This window comes from Rhineura floridana, chromosome 18, assembly GCF_030035675.1.
Source record: "Rhineura floridana isolate rRhiFlo1 chromosome 18, rRhiFlo1.hap2, whole genome shotgun sequence".
NCBI lineage: Eukaryota > Metazoa > Chordata > Lepidosauria > Squamata > Rhineuridae > Rhineura > Rhineura floridana.
The window spans coordinates 11917690-11943064 of NC_084497.1; the positions used below are offsets into that span (position 1 = coordinate 11917690).

At 50.3% G+C, this 25375-nt stretch overlaps 1 protein-coding gene across 5 annotated transcripts; it reads right to left on the minus strand.

Annotated features, from left to right (window-relative positions):
- Positions 1–457: 457 nt before the first annotated feature.
- Positions 458–23119, minus strand: ZBTB40 (zinc finger and BTB domain containing 40). 5 transcript variants are annotated; one of them, XM_061600750.1, is made up of 17 exons: positions 22896–23119; positions 20625–20749; positions 19074–19826; positions 18278–18423; positions 14471–14672; positions 12409–12545; positions 11470–11668; positions 9844–10025; positions 9136–9307; positions 7369–7758; positions 6650–6856; positions 5897–6061; positions 4710–4924; positions 3971–4133; positions 2805–2891; positions 2453–2634; positions 458–1108 (listed from the first exon to the last, which is right to left on the minus strand). In XM_061600750.1, the coding sequence occupies exons 2-17, from the start codon at positions 20626–20628 to the stop codon at positions 995–997; spliced, it is 3318 nt and encodes a 1105-aa protein (XP_061456734.1). In that variant the 5' UTR covers positions 20629–20749; positions 22896–23119; the 3' UTR covers positions 458–994. The 5 variants fall into 5 exon arrangements, with proteins under 5 accessions (XP_061456734.1, XP_061456736.1, XP_061456737.1 ...); XM_061600752.1 differs by having other exon boundaries at positions 19074–20020; XM_061600753.1 differs by lacking the exon at positions 20625–20749.
- Positions 23120–25375: the final 2256 nt, after the last annotated feature.

The following is a 25375-nucleotide window of genomic DNA, read 5'->3' on the forward strand; positions in this document are numbered from 1 at the left end:
TTCCTATGGATGTATGGGGGGTTGTTTTTTTTTTTTAGAATATACTTATTTTTGTTTTTATCAGTCTTGTAAGTCGCTTGGAGACCTTTGGGTAACAAGCAACTAATCTAAATAATACTATTAATAATAAGACAAACTGAAAAACACAACAATTTACTTTGCACTTTGTTGTGTCATTTGTGTAGCTTGTATTCATAAAACAAAATGTGTTCCACAAGTGATTCTGAGTTCCACCCACCACTCCCCACTGTATGGTTGCACTTGTGGCCATTGTTCTCTTTACTAAAAATTAATAAAATATATTTGCCAAAAAATAAAATAGCAAAATAGGCCAGGTGGTGAACATGCACGAGAAATGTTTGGCAAACCCAGGTTGACTCAGAGAGGGGGTTTTCAACAGGAACAAAAAGGATTCAGGGTTTAGGATTGTGTAATTAGTACTCACAGCACAGAATCATACAAAACAGTCGCTCAGTTTATTCAGCCAGCCATCAGCGTTATGTTGTTATATTAAAGTAAATAACTTCAGTGCTGGCATCTCTTCACATCCTTGAGTGCTTCAGATCTATCACAGCACATTACAAGGTCCTGTTTGTATATCGTTCCTGGGAAACTTAGTGCCATGTTTGCACTGGAGCCATCCCAAAAGGACTTCCTCAGGAGAAATGTAGTTCATTGAAAAGGGCCCTGTGGTGGAGCCGGCGTCAGCATATAGCATTCTTGGACAGCTGCTGGGCCCCCTGCACTATAGTAGGGCCCAATAGTGACACCTGCCTTAGATCACAGCTCCACATCAAGCTTAAGAGGCTGCTGTTCAAAGGGGGCCTCTGACCCACACCTTGCCACCCAAGCACCCTATTTTGACTGCTTTTGTCCCTGCTGTCGTGCCCTGCTCCATAGCAAATGCACAGACAGGTTCCAGCCCACCCTCTCTCCTCCACTCCTTCATGAATCAGAGCAACTATTTCATCCAGCAAGCCTTCCAAGCTCACCATCACCAGCTCTGTTCTACCTTGGTGCCCTGCAAATCCGACGATGTCAGAAACACCTGAGACCCGGCAAGTTCTGGCTCTGCCATGGAGATCACCTGCTCTGGCGTCTGAATCATCTGGCAAGGAGAAGAACATGGGCGTCACTCACTTGGCTAGGCAGAGGGTGCTGGGCCTCGACCCAGGTACAAATCCCTGGTCATTGACTCATGCAGTGACTGTGGGGCAGTTACTCATTCTCAACCAGCTTGGCTTTCCTGACAGCATTGTCAGGGGGAGACAAATGGCCATAATTCCAAGCAGGCCTCTTTGAGCTCTTTGTCAAGAGGAAAAGTGCAACACAGGTGTCTGTATCAGGGATGCGGAGCTGGAACTGACCAGTAGACCAACCTTGACAGGGGACAAGCTGATTAGGCCCATGGCCACAGGCTTCCCACACCTGGACTATCTAACAAGGTACAGCATGTGGAGAAAAAGCTTCAGATTCTAACACGGGAAGGCAAGTGCTATCTGAGAGGCATGAATCGTCTGGGCTCTGTGTAGGGAATCCATCTGTGCCTTCTTCATGGACTGGAAGCAGGTTTTTGGTTCTGCAACTTGACCCGCATCACACCTGCTAAAAGTGGTGATGGCACCAGAGTCTTCCACATGTGGTGCTCAGGGCGATGACCTTTAATTGTCCTCTCTTTCCCAGATGAGGAGCAGGTGGGGTGGGGGGTTTAAGGAAAGACAAAAGGCAGCAGCAGCAGAAGCCTTCAGAGCATGCTGGGAGGAGGCACCTCACTCATTCAAGCCCTCTCTGTTGGCAGTGGGAAGGTGTCAAAATACTGGAGGGAGGGGCACACTCATGCACCCCCACAACAGCAGGGCTGCTGGAAGCTGGTTCCAGGCAAATGCCCATTCTTACGCAGCCAGGTCAGAGTGCAGGAGAGGGGTCAAAAACATCCTGGGAGGAAAAAGGAAAGAGATCCTTGCAGCGAAGAGGCCTGGTTCTCTGCTCAAAGGTACAGCCAGAACGCTTGGGAGAAGGGGGGGTTCCTCCTCAGAAGGGACACCCGATTGCTGGCCCTACCTCCTCTCCTGCCCAGTGACTGAGAACAGCAACACAAGGAAGGGCACCAGAAAGCAATTTAAACTTTGGTGCCCAAGAGGAGATCCTGCAGTTCATATTGCACAATGGTAGTCGTGGACAGAACCTCTTCCTTCCTCATAGTGTTCTGCCCCGACCTACTCCTTTGCCTCTGAGGGAAGCTGTATTGTGAGAAGAGATAAATCCAGCCTAGCTGGATCCCCCCTGAAGAGACTAATGCAGAACAGGTGCTGGGGGGGGGCAGGTGGGAAGGTAAGAAAAGGACCATGAAGGGGAGGGCATAAGTTTGGGGCACCTTAACATCCCTAACAGGAAGGATATGACTGACTTGTGCTACATGGCCCATGGGAACTAGTGACTCTGCAACCATCACCTTCGGGTGCTCAGCACCACAGTGCTCTGCTAGCTGCTCCTGTTCGGAGAAAACCTCCCCACAGAGCCCACAGCCGAAGGAACGCTCCAAATGGGTGGCGTGTTTGGTGGCCAGGTGGTGCTGCAGTGCCCCCTGGAGATGGAAAGAAGCCGAGCAGTGTGGGCAGAGGAGCGGCTGACGCCCTAAGGGGGGGGAGAGAAAGAGGTGTATGTTTTTATTCTGTACATTGACCAGAGTGGCTGGACAACCAGATTTAGTCAATAAATCTAATAAATAAATAAAATAAGAAGCCATGAGTGGGGAGGGGACCCTCGGGGGGGGGGAACAAGGCAACAGGTTGGGGGGCACTCACCTGAGTGCTGGCTTTTCTCGTGAGCCTGCAACAAGGCCAGAGTAGGGAAGAGCCCTCTGCACTTCTCACACTCATGCAAGGTCATATCTGGAGGCAGGAAGGGGAAGCCATGAGACCCTCACTGGGGAATTTATCAGAAACAGAGTCTAGCTGCAGACCAGATATCCTCTTACCTTCACCCGGCCACCTACCCAGGAGGAGGGGATGCAAACCTTTTTCGGATGGCTCCTCTAATGTATTCTCTTCCAACCAAGCCTACCTCCACAGAGCACACGACACAGAGGTTGAGTGGATCTCCGATCTGGCTGTTTTTGGATGAATGCAGCACCTGCTCTCTACATACATGGGTGACAACAGCCCTCACCCCCATCTGTTTGCTCTTCAGCAGGAACTACAAGATCCCAGCAAGAGAACTCTCCTCGCTTCCAACATATGGAACCTTACTGGCTGTGGGGGCCCCACCCAACACACCCCACACTCAGACACACCAGCAGCCAAGATTTCCAGCGAGGGCCCTCCCTTCCCCTTTGGAGACAACAGATACTGTCCGCTTGTTTTGGCCGGCGTGTGTGTGCGCGCGCAAATCTGAACATCCTCCCTCCCCAAAGACTCAACAACATTCTACCTAGCAGATGAGCAGGTCAAGGAGAATCCAGCTGTCTAAAACCCAGCCTTTGAACCTTTCGTGGAGAACCTGCTCATTTGCCCAAGGGGTTGACAGGGGCCCTGCCAGGGTCCTTCCTTCCACTTGCCCCTTAACCCATACCTACTGCCAGAAAAAAGGGGTGGGGCGCCATCTGCCCCAGCAAGGCAAACTATGATGTGTGACGAGGATGTGCAGGGGCCCATCAACAGTTGCCAGGAAGGACAGGGAAAGCTGCAATTTGCTTCCATCCACAGAGGAAGATCTATCTCTGAATGCTGGATACCAGAGTGGGGGGGGGGGCGGCGACGACACACCACTGCCTTCACGCCACCCTGCTTCTGAACTGACCAGAATCACTGCCAGTGGGAAACTGATGGCCGAATGTGGTGGTCCTTGGTCAGATCCCACAAGACTAAACTGACAGCCAGCGCAGAGCTGGAGGCCCAGCTAAAGAGGAATCCACTGCCAGTCAGGCCCTAAGAGCCAAACATGCCACACTGGCCCCTTTGTCTGCCTTTACCTGCATGCTCTTCCCTGGCGTGCCTCCTACGGGCTGCCATGCTGGCAAACGTCTTGTTGCAGGAGCTGCACTGCAGTGAGAAGAACTTGGAGGACCGGTGGCTCTGGGCAGCAAAGATGTCCGGATGATGAGTCCGGTTGTGGTACCACAACCCTGACAGTTGCTTAAGAGAGCAAATTCATTCTGGTTATCACAGCCAATGCACTTGTGAAGGGATACGCAGAGGCTGGGTTGTGGGTCCAGAGCCTCGACTTGGGGGTCACTCTGAGATTGCCACAGTTTCACAGTGGTGGGCAATCACTTCTGCCCCCAAAGGAAAAGCTCCCGTCTGAATCCCTCTGCTCCTCCCCACATTTTCCATCCCTCCAGCCATCCACAAAGCGAGGTCAATGGATGCTCCCAGCAGTGTTTGGATCTTCAGCGGCAGTCTCAGAAAGAGCCTGCCTGTCTGCTATTAACTCCACATTAGGAATCAATGGGGTGATTTTATATGGCATTCTATCATTATGAAGTGATCTTCCACTGGTTTTTATTGTAAATATTTTCACAAATCAGAACAGCTTCTACCAAGTACAACTAAATATAGGTGAAAATACCAGTTAAGAATGCAGTACTTGGGTCCCCAGATATTTAAGTAACCTCAGATATCACCGAGAAATGGCACCTTCCAAGAATGGTTGGTAGCAGTGCAGAAAGTATTGGGGGGGGGGCAGGCTGTTTGGCTCCCACCAGGGCGTACCTGATAGGCCTTGTTGCAGATCTGGCAGCTGAAGGGCTTCCCCCCGACATGGACAACCACGTGGCGCTCCAGGAGGGAGGGGGCACTGAAGACCTTCCCACACGTCGGGCACGGGTGGTACTCTCTGGAGTGGGCTGCGTGGATGTGCTTCTGGTGCTCCTGCAGGGTGGGGAAGCTCATCTGGCACTTCTTGCAGTCATAGGGATCGTCAATGTCTGAACCGCCGTGGTGGAGAATGAGAGGGGTTGGTCAGATGCACGCAACTGCCTCCCATCATGCTACAACTGCCCTGCTCCTTAGGGAGCAGAACAGTGATTAAGATACTGTTCTGCCAACATGGACATAGAGCCGTTCAAATCCCCTTGGCCATAAGTAGCAAGGAACACACACACACACACACACACACACACCCTGATACTTGCCTAGCTAGGTATCATATGCCAGTGCTTCTCATGGTCCCAGGCTGTCCTAGTTTCCAGAGCCCAATTCCACCCCCTGTGCAGGGCTTTCAGGCGGAGACACAGCAGAAAAGCAGCCACCAACTGTGAACCTGCAGATCCTGGGAGGATGGCCTCCAAGCCCTGGAAGGTAGGGTCACTCTGTCTGACACAGGGCCAGGGGAGGGCTTTGGGATCCCCAGGAATCAGCACTGCCCCTTTCTCCAAAGTTAGATCACAAACAAGCCTGCAAGCCTGAGGGCAAGGACTGTCTTATTATAAGCTGCACTGGGGGCCTCTCTGATTGATGGGTAGAGCAAAAAATGCTCTAAATAAGTAAATAATAACAAACAACTACTTGAGATCTCTGAGATGATTGATCCAGGAAGAGGATGCACTCCCAAGAAGGAGCACCTGCCTGAAATGGAGAGGCAGGGGCTGGGCACATTTCTAGCTCTTAAAGCAGAGGAGCAATAAAGAGCAAAATTTCCAAAGCTGGAGAGGGAGGGCAGCTGTGGTCGCTATTTGCTATTGATGAAGGCATCTGTTGCCCACGGCTGGGTGTGCTTTACATAACAACAGATTAGACAGATGGATAGATAAGATTAGATAGACAGATAGATGAGAGAGAGAGACATTTATGATGCCTTCATCAAAGGCAGGGTAAATATTTATTGCTCCAACAGCATCTGCCCCCGCATCTGCTGGTGCCCCTGTTCCAGGCCCTCCTCCCTCCACGATGGTACTCACTGTGGAACGTACGCAGGTGTATGGAGAGGCCATTCGCTTGGCGAAACCCTTTCCCACACTCCCTGCAGACATAGGGCTTGTCGCCAGTGTGAGTGCGCACGTGGCGGGACAGCTCAATCGACTGGGCAAAGACAGCAGCACAGTACTGGCAAGCGTACATCTTCCCTGCAAAGACAGCCACCGCAGCACAGTGGAACTGGGTACCCAGGGTAAGGCTGGGCATGTGAGAAGTACCATGGGAATAAAAAGCAGCATCTGGTTCGATACAGTGACAGAGATGAGCTGGAAAACACAGCCCCAAAAAAGGGTGGCTTGGGGGCCAGAGGGATGGGCGGGCAGCAGTCTGGATTTGGATATTCAAAGCTGTGTCACAAAAGCAGCAGACTTATACCCATTTGCGGCATGGCACGTCAGGGTGTGTATGTGTGCATTATCAGAAATGGTGCACAGTGCGGGTGATCCTTGTGGCAAGCCTGAGCACAATGTGGGATTTGGCCTTCCCAGGGTCCCAAGGGTCCTGTCCTGACCACTCCCAGCACTGCTACTCAGGAGCACACATTACTGGTATAACACTATTGGCTTTCCCACCAAGCCCTGACCCATTTAGACGCAGGCAAGGAAGCAGACTGTGTGTGTACCCTGCATGAAAGGGCCGACCTCTGGGCCTGTTGTGCACTTTGGCAGGGTGGGGCCTGCGGGAGTTCTGCCCCCGTCCTGGTGCTGTTGGAGCATGACAGGTGCCTGGGGCCTTACCTTTGGCGTGCTTCTTCTTGGTGTGGTACGCGAGGGCGGAGGCCTGCGAGAACGTCATTGGGCAGTGCTTGCAGACAAAGGGCTGGTCCCCAGTGTGCAGGCGCTGGTGGTTCTTGAGCGTTGAGTTGGCAGCAAATTTGGCTCCACACTCCTTGCAGGAAAAGGGTTTCTCATCAAAGTGCTCCGTCAGTTTGTGGTACTGCATCCCTGAGGGAAGGGGTGAGGGAGAGCAGCAGGAGTTGAACACTACTAGTGGGGCAAGAGGCCCCCACGTCAGGCTGGCCACTGAAGATCCAGGACATGCCCCTCCCTGCCCTTTAAGATCAGCCGCTCAAGCCCCACTCCGCCACTATATGCTAGAACTGGACTTGGACTGCGCCAGCTCAGGCTGCATCTGAGACTATTTCCTGGACACAGAAAAGTAGAAGCCTCCCCTGACCTTTCCTTTGGCATGCTTGTTTTATTGGTAGGGAAGCGGCATTCACTCGCACAGTCCCCAAAGAATTTTACAGCATGATTGGATATTTGTCTAGACTGAGCCAAGCACAGCCAGAGGATTGCCAAGGCTGCTCCCTCCACCTCAGCCAGTCTCGGCAGTCATTTGAATTTAGATGCCACCTGGACCTCAGGGCGTTCATTTCTGAATGCGAAGAGAGCTCAAGTGCAAAAGAAGAACCAAGAGCAAAGCCTGCAGCTCCCACCCCTGCTGCTGACCATACCTGACGTATGCGCAAACTCCCGCCCGCAAATGTCGCAGGCCACTGGGAGGCGCGGCTTCTTTGGCTTCTTCTGGAGGGTGGCAGCGCTTGCCTTGCCGTGCGCTTCCACCTGGTGCTTCTCCAGCTCCACCTTGGAGGCCCTCCTCTCGCCACACTCTTTGCACTGCACCAGCTTCTGGCTGGCCACCCGGCAGCGCTTCTCATGCACCTTCAGGCGGCAGTAGAAGCGGAAGCTCTTCCTGCAGGCCTTGCAGGAGAGGCTCTTCTTGGGCAGCTCCTGGCTGAGGCCTTGCTTCTGCTCCACTTTGCCCACGGCTTCAATCTGAGACATGCTGTTCACCTTCCACTTCCAGACACTGCTCTTCCCTCCAGTCACTGCAGTCAAGAGCCCTGCACCACGGCAAGAAGGAGGAGGAGTCATCCTGAGGTGCACTTAATATGGCTTCACTAATCCATTATTCAGGGCTGCCAGCAGAAACTAAAAGTATCTGTAGCATTATTATGAACATTAGAGGAGCCTGGCTGCTGAATCAGGCCGATGGGTCATCTGGCCCAGCATCCTGTTCTCAGTGGCCAACCAGATGCCTCAAGGGAAGCCCACAAGCAGGACCTGAGTGCAACAACACTCTCCCCTCCTGAGATTTTCCAGCACCTGGAATGCAGCGGCACACTGCCTCTCACAACGGAAGTAGAACATAGCCATCGTGGTTACTACCACTGATAGTGCCTGGGGAATTCTCAGGAACCAGAAGTAATCAACAGCAAATGGACCCCTTCAGCTTCTTAGCCCTCCCTATTGCTTAGCAAAAGTCACACAAAACAAGAGAAATTACGCAGCTGGCCTGTGCTACCATAATGTACGCAAATCACGGAATTTTAATCTTTTTAGCTCCTAAGGTGAAAACTTTGCACCACTTCCCTAAAACCATCTGGAAAGTGCAAGGGGAAAATGAGGGCTGGCTGCTCAGAAGAACAGAGCCCAGAGGGGGACCTCCAAGGACATTCCTGCGGCTGAGGGGGACACCAAGGACAGTGTGAGATTGGCCACTCCTCACTTGCATTGCACAGCCCAGCATCCTGAAGACCTGCTTTCTTTACCTTTAAAAAAGCACGTCCCAAGCCATTGTATTGTGCAAAGGTCAGGAGAAATTTCTCAGAGGGGCTCTGGGCAAGACTTCAGGGCTAGAGAGGGCTCTTTTCTTCTCCCCACAGCAGGCAGAAATGGAAAGGACCAAGCAAAACCTTTCGCTGCCATCATTCACATGTCCTCTGACTGCTCCTCCCTATTGCGCCCGGCACTTCCTCAGAGCTCTAACACAGCCACATGGGCACCTGCCAGGCGCCTCCTGCAGCAGCCTGAGGCGCTTGAAGGCTGCCTCTCCTCTTGCGCCCTGGCCTTGGGCCACTTGGGAGTCCTTTTACAGCAGCCAGTCTCTGGGCAGCCCGAAAGAAGCAGGACGGGTTCGGGACAGCTGGGGCTTCTCGGCAGCCTTTGGCCTCTTGCACGGAGATTGTCCCTAAACCAGCCCGCAATGGGACTCCGGGTCTCCTTGTGGTTGGCTCTTTCCTCGTGCCTGCCCTTTGCCTTGAGTTCTGCCAAACTGGCCCCCAAACAAAACACCTCTAGAGTGTGCATGTGGGTGTTTCCAGCTGCAGGCAACACACAGGCTGCTGTTGGTCCAGTCCACTGCTACATGCATCCGAAGTGACAAACACACACTTTGCGCTGCAGAGCTTTCAAGCAACCCAAGGCAAAATGTTTCTCACCAGCTTGCTGTAGTTCCTGCATCACTGCCTGCAAGCCTGGAAAGGACTCCTGAATGCAGCAGAGGAGTTGGCAGATCTGGGTGGCAGGAAGAGGCTGCTTGCTCTGGGCACTGCTCAGAACTGCCCTCCAGGAGGTCACAGGCAGCACCTCTTGCAGGCAAGCGCTCACCAGCTGGGAAAAGTCAGAGAAGAAACACGCCATAAGACTCACAGGCCATCTTGACTCTTGCTCTTAGTAAAAGGAGGGGGAATGAGTGGGATGAAATGCTGGTGAATGCTGTGTGTGACTGGCTGAGAGAATGGCAGCTGGCAGGTTCCTGTTTGAGTCAGTGGCAGCCGACAGTCAGGTAGGGGCACAGTCCGGAGAGGGACAGGGCCAGAGTTTGGGAGAGAGTGGGGTTGGAGGGATGGTTGGTAATGGGGGGGCGGAGGATTTGAGGTTATAGCCAAGGGGGACACAGCAAAGTCCCTAAGAGCAGCATTGCTACAGAGAAGCATGCCTGGAAAAATGTGCATCCCTCCTCCGTTAGAGGCAGAGCGACAGCAGAGGGGAGTGCAACCAAGTGCACCCACTTCCCAGCCACTGGTGGGGAGGAGGACGGGCTTATTGCCAAGTGGCGAAGTGCAGAGTGTGGCCAAGTTGCCCTCCAGCTGTATTCACCCAGCAGACACCCTGCTACGGACACAGCACTCCTGAGACAGACCTACCTGGCGTCCAGGGACAGCATCCAAGGCTGCCTCTTCTGCTGGCTTTGCTAGTTCAGCCAGGCCTGCTTCTGCTGGGGGAGGGAGCTCCGCCTCCTCCCATCCAGCTCCATGATGGAGAGCCTCAGAGATCAGCTTGCGATGCCTCAGTAGAATTTCAGTGGCAATGCTATCGCTAGAGCCAACTATGGAAGGGGGATCAAATCACTAACTGAAGGGCCACCTGCAGACCCTTCGCTTCCCAACAGTCATACCACTTCCCGCTCAGTTCGCTCCCTGTATGTCAGAAATCTTTACATGGGCCCTTGGAGCCTGAACAGCCCACAACGTATGGTTTGAACCTACCCTGGAAGATGGCAGCCCTGAACAAGGGAGACTGGCCATACACAAAAGCTGTCTTTAGGGTGGGCACAGTCATTCTCCGGCATGTCACGAAGACCATTTCAGGCTTACTGGATTGGCGGAACCAGGTGGGGATGTGCATCCTTCTGTGTCACGATGCTGAGCTACAGTTTGATGGGGGCCACAATCTGCAGTCTGTGCTGAGCCTTTTCTCAACATTCAGCGCTGCCTGATTTTTTTTTTTTTGGGGGGGGGGGAGATGGAGTTCGAGGGGGAGATGGAGTTCGAATCAAGTCTTCGAAAAGTCAACCAGCCCAGAGATCTTTACCATTCTGCCTCTCCACACAGCTCTCCTGGCGATTCATGGTAAATCAATGGCCTAAAGAAAGGAAAAGGATCACCGCCACCCCCTCCCCCCTGATCACAAAAAAACCCTATCCAGTCAGTGCTGGGGGGGGGGTTCTCACTACCCTCAGCAGACCAGGCAAGTGCCCTGTACATGATGAAGGTGAGGAAGTGATTATTCTGTTGCCACACAGAAGCGTCACTGACCCCTACAGTGAGAGGACCCCATGACCAGTGTCTCAAGGGGGCACAGATGGGAGCAGGACTGCAGTTCCAAAGGCCATCAAGTTTAAGCAGATCCATCCACAGGGTGGGCAAGAGAGGACCTTTTTTACTACTCACTCCAATACTAAAAGTGTCACATTCAGGCCAGCTTATCAGATGTAAGGCACAAACTCCATCCAGCCAAATTCAGTGAGACTGAGATGAGGGTTATACGCTTAGCAGAATCAAGCAAGGAGGCTTTTCTGGGAACGGACCACTTCTGGCTGCAGGTTAAAGGCTGCACATTCTTCCATGGCCCTCTACGAAAACAGCATTCCAACACCTTTCTCAGAGGAGTTTTTGCCCATGGGAGGGAGCACTCCATCTGCCACCTGGACCCCAGAAAAAACTCCATCACCCAATTCTCCTGCATGTATAAAGGCAGCCTCCTTGCTGAAACTTAAAAAAGTGGTCAGGGATTTAACCAATGATTGTAGGATCTGAACCCTTTCCCAAGACATAAGAGTTGTACTAAGTGGAGTAAGATTTCTAACCAGCCTCGAGTTGAGGCCAGTTGACACATGCTTTTCTGCCTCTTGATGACTGGAGGCACTGGAAAGACAAATCAGGGGGCCAACCTGCTTGGCTTGACGCATGAAGCAGGTCTTGCACCAGCACCAAAAGGCTGCAGCTCTCTATCCCAGCTGCCATTCTGTCCATCAGCATGACTGTTCTCACCGGTTTGGAAGAAGAGGGCAGTGTCAGGCTCCTGCTGGATCTCTGCCAAGAACTGCTTGAGAGGGAGATCCGTCTCTTGCAGCGCCTGCAGCACCTGCCAAACATCTGCAACTGGAAGGACCTGCTCCTCCAGGGCTGCAGAGGCCAATGCGCTGAAGACACCTGACTCCACCGCACCGGCCACAATCTCCTCCATCAGCTGCCAAACAGAAACCAGCCCCATTAGGGCAGACACTTCCAGACTACCCTCCAAGCAACTTGGGGGGGGAGGTGTTCTCAATGAGAAAGTCACCCTCCCTGAACACCTGCCTTGTGCATGCCTCTCTCCTCCACCCCTTTTCCTGCTGCTGCCTTGAGACTGGAAGCTCCCTGGGCCAGGGGCGGCTGGTCTTTCTCCTTTAGACTCTCAAACACCAAGATAAGCTGAGGATGGCAGTAAGGTCCCCTGGAAGACAGGCTGCTGCCTGTTCATGTCCTCACAGAATCCCCTAAGTAGGGCCATGCTGGACATGGTCCAGGGTGGCTTCTCACCTTGCAAGGATCTTCATGCCCTGAGGACATGCTCTGAAATTCCCTGCAACACACAGGAGGTCCTCAGCAGAAAACACAAACTGATGGAGAATGGGTTTCCCCAGGGGTTAAAAGCAGACTCTGTAGAGGCCAGGTAATCACATCCCCATCCCCACACACCACGGACGCCCTATGTCAACCCTATCAGGCTTCTGAGGCTGGAGAGGACTATGGCCAAAAGAGGACACTTTCTTACACAACACCAAGGGCTAGAAACAAAACCCACTTCCAATGAGATCAGGGTTGGATAAACTCTTGTGCTTCACACACCCGTCCATCCCAGGCCTTCCTGTGTGAACTGACAAAGTCTCCAGCCCTCCTTCTACCAAGAACAGACTAAGGAGGCAGTAGTGAACTGGCCCTTCTCACCTGACGTTTCCCAGGTAACAGATGTTGCAATGACAAGAGTGCTTGCTGCCACTGCTGGGCACCGGCAACGTATCTGGCCAGGCTGTCTTGGTGGTGCCTCAAAAGGCTCTTCCCATAGGCTTCAAGGTTCCTTCTGGCTAAAAGACAAGGAAGAGCCCTGGCAGCAGCAGGTCATACCTAGAAGGTTCCAGTCGCTCATGACGCTAATTAAAGCAGAGAGCCTTTTTAACAGATACGATGGGGCTGAGCCCTCTCCTTGTGGACCAGGGTATCTGGGGGTCTCCCATTTCCAAGCAAAGAAACATGAAGCTGGGTAGAGGGTAACGTGGCCTATCTCCCAGGGACTCTGGCTAGTAGAGGTCGATCAGGGAGTGGCAGGCAAGCAGTTTGTTGCTGGGATGTTCAGCTGGGCAATGTTACTTACGAGTCCAGCAAATACTTGCACACAATCATCAGAAGACGACTGAAAGATACTAGGAGGGGCTTGTGAAGTTATGTGATTTAGCTATCCTTCCTTTAGCAGCTAACAGCATGTCTCTTAAATTTTCCATTCAGTTGACCCATATGAGGTATGGATTTATTAATTAATGTACCAGGGGAGTGGCCATCAAATGTATGGAATATATGTGGAAGCGTAGCCACAGCTCGCTCTTCTCCCCTGCAGCAGCGGAAGTGGTGCCTCACCACTCTTTCCCATGGCCTCTGCTTCCACCTGCCTCTCTCTCTCTCTCTCCCCTTGGAGATGAGCAATAACTCAGTGATGGAACACACAGTTCGCACGCAGAAGAAGGTTCCAGTTCAACCACCAGTTTCTTCTGCCAGGGTTAAGGAAGGGCTGCATCAGACATCTCAGACAGCTACTGCCAGTCAATGCTCTAGGCTGGGGTGAGGAACCTGCAGGCCAATCTTGGGCCACCAGGGTATCCAATTTGAGCCCGAACCATGCTCACCCATCCATCAACTGATGTCCCTAATGTTGGGGGGCGCAGGGTTCAATCCTGCTTCGCCAGCATGTCTCCTTCTAGGGAACGTACTGGCAGAGCAGAGCAGAGCAGAGCAGATCCCTCCTCCCCCCACACGTCAACTCCATCAGGATGCCAGATGACTGACCAGCGGGTGGCCCTGCCCACCTGTCAGGCTTGGTGTGTGGGGTGGGGGAACGTAAAGATCTGGCCCTCTGGGCACAAAAGGTTCCCACCCTCCTTGTGCTCCTATGGCCTCCTTCCTCAGAGCCTTTCCTTGGCTACTGCAGAGAGTTCGTTTGGGAGCTCTGTGGCACCTGCAAAGAGAACTGCTTTTGCGGCTACTGAAAAAATCACACCGATGTTGCACCTCTCCTGTCCAGAAGACCACCCAGTTGCCAGTGGAGGCCGCGGCCCCTAATTGCCTCCCTCAGCATATGTCCCTTTTGAGCTGCCCACAAGAACTGAGAGGGCTACAGCGCAACCAGTGTTGCCAAAAAAATGAAGATGCCTGGCATGTTGTCTGCAAGTCAGGACTATCCAGGAAAAGGGGACAGACCTTTTCCCCAGAACACCTATTTTGTCTTAAAGATGTTATTGATATTGCTCTTTTAAATTAATTTGTTGCATATTGTATTTTATTTCATTGTTCGAAATTCTGTATTTGTATTTCAACTTTTGTGAGTCTCCTAGTGGGCGTTTTAGATGAAAGGCAGCACAGAAGTAAGTAACAACCTAACATAACCCAGACATTTGGGTAATAGCAGTGCAATTCCCCCATGCAGTTCCTTGAGGGAAAGCAGCATTGGGGAAGGGGGAGACTCTGACCCAGGCTTTCCTCATTCAGCCTGTAACCTTCCTGTCCTTTCCATCTTTCAGTCAGCCTCTCTCCCATTCCTGCTGTCATTGCAGGTAAGGAAGAAAACACAGGCAGACAGGCTCACAGAGAGCTGCTAGGGAATGGGAGGAGAGTTTGCTGATGGGCACATTCAGATGTTCTCTTCCTGTCGCAGTGGAACAACAAGTGCACACCTTATGTGAGCAACAATGAAACAAGGATTCTTGCCAAGACTGAAAACCTAATTGCCACCCAATGGTACCTGTGCCATCAGACCCGACTGCTGCAGCCACCCAATGGTCCAGCAGAAGACCCAAGCCGGGGATTGGAGCACTCAGGGCCCCTACAAGTTTTACCAGGGTCTCTGTGCTCAGGATCTTCTCCTCCTCCTTCACCACCACCTTCTTGAGCAGATTCTCCACAGCCTCTCTGGTTGAGCTGTCCTTGCAGGAGTCCAGTAGTGCCTGCAAGGACAAAGACAACTTAGCAGGGACTTTTGAGAAACATCGCAAGTGCACATGTGCCCACAAACACACCCACCCTCTCACCCCACCATCTCCAAATGTGCCCAGAGCAACAAATAGTCATTAATGATCTCAGGACTACAAGACAGTATTTTTTGTGCTTACATTCCCACTCTGGCTGTAAAAGAGGAGTGGAATATTCTCCAGAGATTTTTAAACAGGAAGCAGTTTCATGTAGGCAAAGCGCTCATACAGTCAAAGAAGAAGCCACATGCAGCAGATCTCTATAATAGGCCTTCCCTCAGGCGACAGCAGAGGGAGGGAGGGAGGGAGGGAGGGAGGGAGGGAGGGAAGGGCTGCAAGGCTGCTATCAGCTCTGAGGAGGGCTCCTCCCTCCATTAACTGTCGCCTGGCAAAAGCCATTCTGCCACACTGCAGCAGAAGAGGTAAGAGACAGGAAGCAGAGCCACTCCCATTGGTTCTGCTGAGAGAACAGGAACTATTATTGGCTCCTCCCCTACTTGAACTGTTTCCATTCCAGCTGTTCATCAGGAGAACCTGTAGCAAAGAACTGATAACTGTGTTTGCTTATTTCCTCCTCCCTCCCAATCTTTCCTTTTGTGCCATGTCTTTTTAGCTTAAGTCTGAGGGCGGAGAGTCTATTGTTCTTCACTGATCTGTAAGCAGTCCTGGGAGCCTTTTTGGCTGAATAGATGTAAAAAACAACCCTTAAATCTTAAAAAAAAAAAATCCAGGCCCAAGAAGAGACCAAAAAAATGGGAAAACCAAGAACATGTGATAGATATTCACCACTGTTTCCTATCTAGAGACTCTGCATGAAGGGCAATGTCACATTCTGCCATCTGTGTTATATTATTTGATCCACAAGACTACAAGAAGGGGCAGGTACTGAAGGTTTTAACCCCCCTCCCCCCCAAAGCCGGCCAGGATTTGGAAATCACATCAGGCATTGCCATGTCCAAACCCCTCTAAGGGGCCAGGACTGCAGACCTGAAGTGAGGCATGATCTGGCCACTGTCACCAGCCAGGTGAGCAAGGCCAATGGGACACTGTAACCCACCCTTAATGACACTCGAGGGTTTTAAGATCAGCTGAGGGAGGCTCTCTCGGGAAGGCAGGGAACAGGAACCTGGGAGAGAGCTTTCTCTGCAGCAGCACCTAAACTGTGGGCCCTCAGAGACACATCTAGCATCTTCATTGTGTCACTTCTGTTGTAAGCTGAAGACGCCACTGACAAGTATAGCATTTTGTCTTTTTTGCTGAATGTATACTGTTCTGTTCTGGCTGGAACAGTTTTGCTTATTGTTATAATTTTAACTGATTTACATTTTTTTATAACTGTATATTAAATTGTTTGGATCTTATGGCAAAGAGTGGGTAAGAAATCTTAAAAAGGGGGAAGCCAGCCTGGCCTCATCCATCGACCTAAGAAAGGGCATCTACGCCAATCCTCACTTTCCTCTTCCCTCCACATTCTTTTTTCCTTTGTGACTGTTAGTGCAGGCAGGAACTGTCATGTCTTTTAATATATGTGCAGCAGTTTGGAAATTTTAGGCACTTTATAATTTATTTATTTATTTATTTAAGCAAGCTTATATACCGCCCGACTAGCAACAGCTCTCTGGGTGGTGAACATTAAAAATACAATAAAAATAACACAATACAATAAATCACAATACAAAACTGTACAAAAAACTGTACAGTCTAAAATCAAATTATAATAATTTAAAATTAACAGGAATTAAAATGCCTCAGAGAAGAGAAAGGTTTTAACCTGGCGCCGAAAAGATGATAGTGTCGGTGCCAGGCGCACCTCCTCAGGGAGACCATTCCATAGTTCGGGGGCCACCACTGAGAAGGCCCTAGATCTTGTCACCACTCTCCGGGCTTCCCTATGAGTCGGAACCCGGAGGAGGGCCTTCGTAGTAGACCGTAGTGTACGGGCCGGTTCATATCGGGAGAGGCGTTCCGACAGATATCGTGGTCCCGCGCCGTATAAGGCTTTATAGGTAAGTACCAACACTTTGAATCTGGCCCGGAAGCATATTGGAAGCCAGTGCAAACGGGCTACCACAGGTGTTATATGCTCAGACCGCTTAGTTCTTGTTAGCAGTCTGGCCGCCGCATTTTGCACTAGCTGTAGCTTCCGAATCGTCTTCAAAGGTAGCCCTACATAAAGTGCATTGCAGTAGTCCAGACGCGAGGTTACCAGAGAATGTACCACTGATGTGAGGTCCTCCTTACTCAGATAGGGACGTAGCTGGGCTACCAACCGAAGTTGGTAGAACGCATTCCGGGCCACCGAGGCTACATGAGCCTCAAGTGTGAGGGAAGAGTCTAAGATGACTCCCAGACTACGCACCTGTTCCTTTAGGGGGAGTGTAACCCCATCCAGGACAGGGTATATATCCACCATCCGATCAGAGAAACCATTCACCAACAGCATCTCAGTCTTGTCAGGATTGAGTCTCAGTTTGTTAGTTCTCATCCAGTCCATTGTCGCGGCCAGGCAACGGTTCAGCACGTCGACTGCCTCACCTGAAGAAGATGTAAAGGAGAAGTAGAGCTGCATGTCATCAGCATACTGATGACAACGCACTCCAAAACTCCTGATGACCGCCCCCAGCGGCTTCATATAAATGTTAAAAAGCATGGGAGACAGAACCGAACCCTGCGGGACCCCACATTGGACAACCCACGGTGTCGAGCAATGTTCCCCAAGCACTATCTTCTGGAGACGACCCGCTAAGTAGGAGCGGAACCACTGCCAAGCAGTGCCTCCAACTCCCAAAGCCTCTCCAGAAGTATACCATGGTCGATGGTATCAAAAGCCGCTGAGAGGTCAAGGAGAATCAACAGAGTCACACTCCCTCTGTCTCTCTCCCGACATAGGTCATCAAACAGGGCGACCAAGGCCGTCTCAGTGCCAAAACCAGGCCTGAACCCCGATTGAAATGGATCTAGATAATCGGTTTCATCCAATAGCGCCTGGAGCTGGTCAGCAACCACACGTTCCAGGATCTTGCCCAGGAACAGAACATTGGCTACTGGTCTGTAGCTGCTGAAATCCTCTGGGTCCAAGGAAGGTTTTTTCAGGAGTGGTCTCACTGCTGCCTCTTTCAGACAGCCAGGGACCACTCCCTCTCGTAAAGAGACATTAATCACTTCCTTGGCCCAGCCAACTGTTCCTTCCTTGCTAGTTTTAATTAGCCAAGAGGGGCAAGGATCCAGTACCGAAGTGGTCGCACAAACCTGTCCAAGCACCTTGTCCACGTCCTCGAACTGAACCAACTGAAACTAAGTGTAATAATACTAATTTGCTTTAAAGGGGTTAGAGAAAAGACCAATTTCTACATTTATTTATTTCTAAAACATTTATATACCACTAAATGGGCCCTAATCGAGCCCCCAAGTTGGCTCATAGCATTAAATAGAACATACAACTACAATGTAAGACCTAATGTTTTGAAACTTTTTTGGACCTAAAATCTTAAATGTTTTTGGTTTATTTTAATTATTGGCAATAATTATTGAATGTTAATTAGAAATTTCATTCCTTTGGAGATTTCTTTTCTCCAGCTTACTTGCTTTTCGGCCCCCGAGAGGAAGACCTCATCCTCTGCTGTGTCCAAGAGACCTTGGGTGGACCCCAATTTTGTCACATCCTGTAGAATCTCTTCTCTACTTTCCTGGAGCAGAGCAGCTGTAGGATTCACCTCTTCTGACCCTCCTGGGGAAAGAGGAAGCCCAGAAAGTTAAAGGGATAAAGGCCAGTGGAAGCAGACTGATACCAGAGGGCCACGGTCTTTCTCCTCTAGAAATTATTAGCTAAACAAGAGAAAAATGGTATGATTGGCATAATAAGCATACATAGTAAATTATAATCTCCCCTCTTATATTCTGAATTGATCAATGCGCTCTGCAGAACAGGGCCTCCTGCAGACTCCATCTCATCGTGAAGTCTGCTCCATACTGACATTTTCCAAAAAGCCTTTTCAGGTGAAGATTTTTATCCCAGTCTTTATTGGTCTAGAAATTGGTGTGTGTGTGTGTGGTGTGTGTGTGTGTGTCTGTCTATCTATCTATCTAAATTGTTGGTGCTTTATTGTTAAATTGCTTCAATAACTGTTTGTTTAGATTCCGCAGCACAAGAATTTAAAGGGAACTTAATGCTCCCCAAAGGGGGCTTCTGAGGGAGAATTCACACATCCATAGTCCTCCTCCATGGGCTACAACATCAAATGACTACCAGATGTGAAACAGCCATCACAGGGCAAGCACCACAGACAGAGCCATCTCTGTACAGGGTCAAAGCTTTTCAAGTGAGACAATTCACTAATTTACCCAATAGCAATATCAACATGATACTCTCACCAGTACCTTGGACCAGGTCCTTCTCTTCTAGCCGTGTGGTGGCCTCCCCTTCCTTGCAAACGCTCTGTCCACCTGGACACAGAGGAGGGAGAGCTTTGGGATCCTGGCTGTGAGAATTAGAAAGCTGGGTCTCTTTGTCCAAAGCTTCCTGACATGCTGAAGCTGAACGGTTACTCTGTCTGGTGGGGTCCACAAGCTCTGCAAGTCCAGGAGAAACATGCTCAAAATGCAACATCACTTTGTCACTGAGTTCTGCAGCATGGGAACTGTTAGAAATGGCAATACTATTGCTAGATGCATCTCCTGCCTGAACAGAGATGTCCCTTGGCACTTGATCTTGACTTGAACAGCTCAGGAGGTCCCCAAGAAGAGTTTTGCAGCTGACAGCCACATCAAACATCTGCAGACTGTCTGCCACAGAGATGATGTTGGTGAAATTGTGCTTTCCAGGAGGCAGTTTGCCTGTATATATCATTTCTAGCAGGAGAGCAAACTCATCTGGGGCCACCACAGAAGCATCGATAGAGACCGTGTCGGTGTCATCCAGCACTGATCTGAACAACACGCTGGCTGCTGCCAGCACAAGTTTGTGAGCTCGGAAGTGCATTGTCCCGACCAAAATGCTGCAGTCGCAAAACTGCTGTTCTGTGCAGAGCATATGGAGCTGTTGAAGCAGTTGCTGGCTGTAGTTTGGGAGATCCATAGCTGCCTGGAACTCTCTGCCTCCTGTATGTTCTGTGTAGTTTTGGTCACAATTGGCTAAAGGCAGATGAAGGGAGCAGCAAGTTAGCTGTGTTGATTGTTTGCACTTGTTCTCTTCCCAAAAACATTATTGTGATCCAGCCTGTGGCACTCTGGCCGCCTTGGGGTGCTTCTATATTGTTTATAAAGAAGGGACAATCATCTTTCCACTTGTACCAACCAACCAGACTGTGGATAAGGGAGTCTTTCCCCTAAAGAAGAGATAGCATTTAGACCCATGAAGTTACCTCAGAGTTCCCTGCTCTGCTTTTTAGAGATGAGTACACTTTCTGAATGGGAGAACAACCTCCCTGGCAAAATTCTACCCTAGAAATTCTAAAATTCTTAACAGTTCCAGATGCCTGGAACTGCCTCCCAGAACACCTGTGTGATGTTACCTTCCTTCCCATCCCTACTCAAAACCCACCTTTGCTAGCACAAGCCTCGAAATCTCATGACCTGCTGTGACTCTCAGCATGTACAAAAGCCCAGCACAGATAACTAGAAGAGACACAGGTGGCTTCCCTGTTTGCCCCCTGCCACTTTCACTTCCCTCCTGTGTTAAATTTTAGATTATAAGATTCTTGGGGCCTGACCCTGCCCTCTTGCATTCTGTAAAGCCTGGTTTGTGGAGATCCAAAGAGCACCACAGGGTTTGAAAGCCCTTTGCAAGCAGCTCAGCACGGCTCCTTAAACCTCCAGAAACCTCAAAAATCAGAGTAGCACAGGCTTTCAAACAGCCCCATGCTGCTTTATGGACCTCTAGTCTTCCACTGAAGGAAACCATTTCCCCTTTCTTGAGCAAGGCACACTCACACATGTGATGTCAGGTGCAGAGCAGTTAAGAACATAATAAGGGACTTCTGGATCAGGCCAGTCCGGCATCATGTTTTTCTCAGTGGCAAACCGGATGCTCATTATGGGAAGCCTACAAACAGCACCTGAGTACAAAAAATGTCAGGAGAGAAGAATGAGCTCTGGCTTGTGAGAGATATAAAAAAAAGGGGGTGGAGAAAGGAGAAGTCTGAGCAATGTTCCAGGCAATATTTGCCACAGAGGAAACTGCTCAGTCTGGTACAAATAGTTTAAATGATGAAGGTAAGGAGTTGGGGCCCAACACAGATATAAAGAGATAGAGGTAGGTGTGATACCCAATGCCTTAGAACACAGAAAAAGGATCCAGGACTGAAAGACGGGGAACTGGACCAAAACTAACAAAATGGAATCCAACAGAGACAAATGTAAAGTTTTATATTTAGGAGGGGATAATTCAGGTGCACAAATCTAGGATGGGTGACACTTGGTTTACACATGAAAAGGATATGGGGTTTCAGTAGACTACAAACTAAACTAGAGTCAACAGCGTAATGTGTTGCAACTAAAAAAGCTAAGGTAATTCTAGGTTGTATTAACAGAAGCAGTACCCGGATCACAAGAAGCTGTTCTATTCTTTTTTGGTCAAAAGACCTTGCCTGGAATGTGGCATCTAGTTCAGGGAACTACAGTTTTAAGAATATTGACAAATCAGGACACATCCAGGAAAAGAGAAAAATATTATGAGGTGCCTAGAGACCAAGTTCTATGAAGGAAGGTTGGAGGAGCTGCATATGTGCAGTCTGGAAAACAAGAGGCCATCTTCAAATATTTCAAGGGCTGGCTGTCATGGGTCAAATTATTTTCCATGGCCCCTGAGAGGAGCACCCAAGCCCACGGGTTCAAATTATAAGAATTCTGTTGGAATTGTTATTAAAGATGTTTTCTTTTAAATATGTTTTTAGTGTTTTATCGCTGATTTGCCACCTTTGGGGAGGAAGGGCAGGATGTAAATTTACTACTTAACTAATAAATAGATTATCTTTGAGATTATTTCCAACGCTATAATTCTGTCCCTAAAGAGGCTTACCTGGCACCTGCACTTTGGTCTTTTTGTTTTTCCCAGACTTTCCCATTTTTAAAAGATGTTCTAGTGCTCTATAGACCTTTAGCACTACTATTTTATCTGTTGCTTGTTTTATTTTGAGGCTGCTGTTAAATGTTTCTGATTTTATGTCCATACCAAAATAAAATCTGTATGCTCTCCAAATAATTTTGCTAATGTAGTATAAATATGTTATGAACAGTGCAATAACGCTATAATTCTGTCCCTAAAGAGGCTTACCTGGCACCTGCACTTTGGTCTTTTTGTTTTTCCCAGACTTTCCCATTTTTAAAAGATGTTCTAGTGCTCTATAGACCTTTAGCACTACTATTTTATCTGTTGCTTGTTTTATTTTGAGGCTGCTGTTAAATGTTTCTGATTTTATGTCCATACCAAAATAAAATCTGTATGCTCTCCAAATAATTTTGCTAATGTAGTATAAATATGTTATGAACAGTGCAATAAGGTTACCAACTAGAACCAAGCACACGACTCCTGGCCTGTCTCCAAGCCCAAAAAGGTTTATTTTGATCTCCAAAACCAGGCCGCCTCGTCTCCTAACCTGTCTCTCTGCCTCCTGAGTGCGGAGGGCAGAGTCCCTGGACGCTGGCTTCTAATGCGGCTCCTCAGCAAACCCAAGAACACATTTGAAGCGCACGATCCCCCCCCCGAAGGAGCAAACTACAGCTCCCAGAATCCTTTGGGGAAAGTCACATGCCTTAAAAAAAAGAGGGAGAGGAGTGATAGGCCTCCTCTTCCGGCCCGTTTCTTAGGTAGCGGCAGGTTTATCCAGCGGGCGGGATCTCTCCTGCCGAGGCACCGCCCTCTGACACTCGGGGGCCGGAGGGAGGAAGGGAAGGAGAGGCCTCCGCCACCGGCCTCGCAGAGAGAGGGGCTGGGCGGCCGAGGCGAGGAGGGAGGCAGGCCCGGCGGCCCCTTCCGCTTTGCCCACAGATCCCGCCCAGAGGCCCCGCCGACTTCCCGCTGCTCCAGCCCCTCGCCCCGAAAAAGCCAAGCGGCGGCTTCTGGAGGCCCAAAAACTAGGCCGAATTGGGCGGGGGAAAGGGGCGCTCCGGCCGGCCCGAGGAGGGAGGGTCTGCCTCGCCTCCTCTCAGGCGGGGGCCACTCGGGCTTACGGTCGGCCTGCTTGCCGCAGTTGCCATAGTTACCTTTATTGGGAGCCGCACAGCGGCTGGCACGGGCGCAGACGGCCGAGAGGGAAGCAACAATAAAACTTCAACAAGAAGGCGTCGCTCAGCCGCATCTCCCTGGCCCCGCCCACTGCCGACGCGGCAACCGCCCCTTCCGGGCGCAGAGACGGAAGCATAGAGTCGGGCTAGAGAAGCCGCTACGCCAGAGATGCGACGTCCTCCTTGTTTCTCGTGGTGTGTCAGTGAATGTGCGCAGTAGCTACAGTGAGGAGGCGTGAGCAGTTTTCATAGAAACAAGGGGGAGGTGTCAGGGTTTTAACGCCGCTGTGATTGGGCGGCAGAAGCTAGAATGGCCGTCCCTGTACAATAGCTGCTGCTACCGCTGCTGCTGCTTCTGTTGTTGCGAAGAGCTGAGGAGCGGCTGTGGCTCTGCGGGGCACCTGGGCGTCCCTCCACAGCAGAGCTTGGATGATTACTTTTACAAAGTTACAGTTACACGGCCCAAAAAAGTAGTAATTACCGTTACAGTTGCAATGGGTCTGAAAGTAACTGATTACTTTTCTTCCAAAGTAATCACTACAATTACATTTCAGTTACTTTTTAGTAGCCTAAAACAACATTAAAAAAACACACACATACAGAGGTAGTAGAATAATTATTTTTATCCTTAAGATAGCAATGGTGGTCTCTCCGCTGACAAGGGTGGTGGGGAGGGGGGCAGAGACCGCTACTCAGATTTTTGCACGTCAAACCAAGTGCAACTCTCTCCACACTCAACCAGCAAGCATAATCTCTCTCACTCAACCACCTCCCAGACCCTGCCCTGCCACCAAATAAGGGACACCCACCCAAGCAAACATTTTCCGCTGAGATGCAAAAAAGTTAAAATACTGCAAATGCAGCACAGTAGCCAGAGAGGGTGGTGGAGGCCACTTTGTGTGCCAAGTGCAAACTCAGTATATGCACGCGCGTGCGCGCGCGCACACACACACACACACGAGTTGTCATCTTTAACCTCCACAGTTCATTGCTGCCTCCTTCTCCTCCTTTATCCATGTTCTTGACCTCCAGATCCTTTTTCCCTCCACTCCATTCTTCACCACCACTATCCGTTTTTTTAAATAATTGTTTTCTCCACTCCACTCCACCCCGTCTCACTCTCCGCCTTCTCCCTCGTCGCCTCCTACCCATCCACAGAGCATGAGGAAAGAGCAACAATGCACCGAAGCCCAGTTTGAGGCACATGATTTTCATCCACAAATCAGAGGAGCAGAAGACTTCCCCTGCTCCCCCCCCCAAGTAATGCCTAAAAGTAATTCTGGAAACGTTAGAATTACTCCACAAAACTAGTAAAATTACTACTAGTGACTAGTTACTTCCAAGCTCTGCTCCAGAGAATCCTGGGAAGTGTAGTTTGCCACTCACAGACCCCGGGGATGGCTGGCACTGGCTTAACATCTCTGCGGGGAGTGCTGGTGGAAGGATTGTTGGCGATGAAGCTGCCAGTGGCCAGTGAATGGGCTGGGGTTGGGGCCAGCAGCGAGGAGGCCATGCTGTGCAGGGCTGTTGGAATGAAAGGATTGCAAAGAGCTCCGAAGGGACCTTTCCAAACTGGGTGAATGGGCAGGAAAATAGCAAATGCAGCTCAGTGTAAACAAGTGTAAAGTTATGCATACTGGAGCAAAAAAATCTTAATTTCACATATACGTTCCCGGGGTCTGAACTGGCAGACCTTGAGGTCGTATGAATGGCTTCAAGAAGAGGTCAACCTGGCCCAGGAGGAATTGCCCCGCGGGATCCTCCTCCCCGTGGTAGCCACCAGCCCCGACTAAACGCCAGCTCTGACACAAACTGGCTGGGAAGCAGAAGCTCCCACAAACAGGCCTCCATGGGGATGCTTTTACTGTGCTGGCCTTTTGGCTGGTGGAGTTTCCTGGTGGATCGGGACCCAGGGGAGACCTCCAAACACAAGGAGGATCTCGCACAATTTCCTCCCCCCACAACTACGCCCCAAGAACACCCCATTTGCAGGACTTCTGTTGGCTTCCAACCAGCCCTCCTTCCGCTGGACTGGCTTGTACCTGGTGGACCCCTAGGAGCACCAGCAGGCTCCTGGTGGTGCTGTGGCTCAGCTGCAGCAGAGGGCTGCTGCTGGCAGAGCCCAACAGTGCCAGGAGCCTGCCAGTGGAGCCAGAGGTCCACAGCATCCAATTCCCCCGAGTCCAGCAGAAAGGTTAGTTGGATTGCACCCTTAAACAATTTACTTGTGAGATTTAATTACAACAAAATTAAAGCAAAACTGGAATAATAAAGGAAGATTAGTCATAAGAGCTTTGTGCATACCATGAACTGTGAAGAAGACAAATAATTGGGTGTCGGAACAAACTAAACCAGAACTGTCACTAGAAGCTAAAATGATGAAACTGAGGTTATCATGCTTTGGACACATCATGAGAAGACATGATCACTAGAAAAGACAATAATGCTGGGAAAAACAG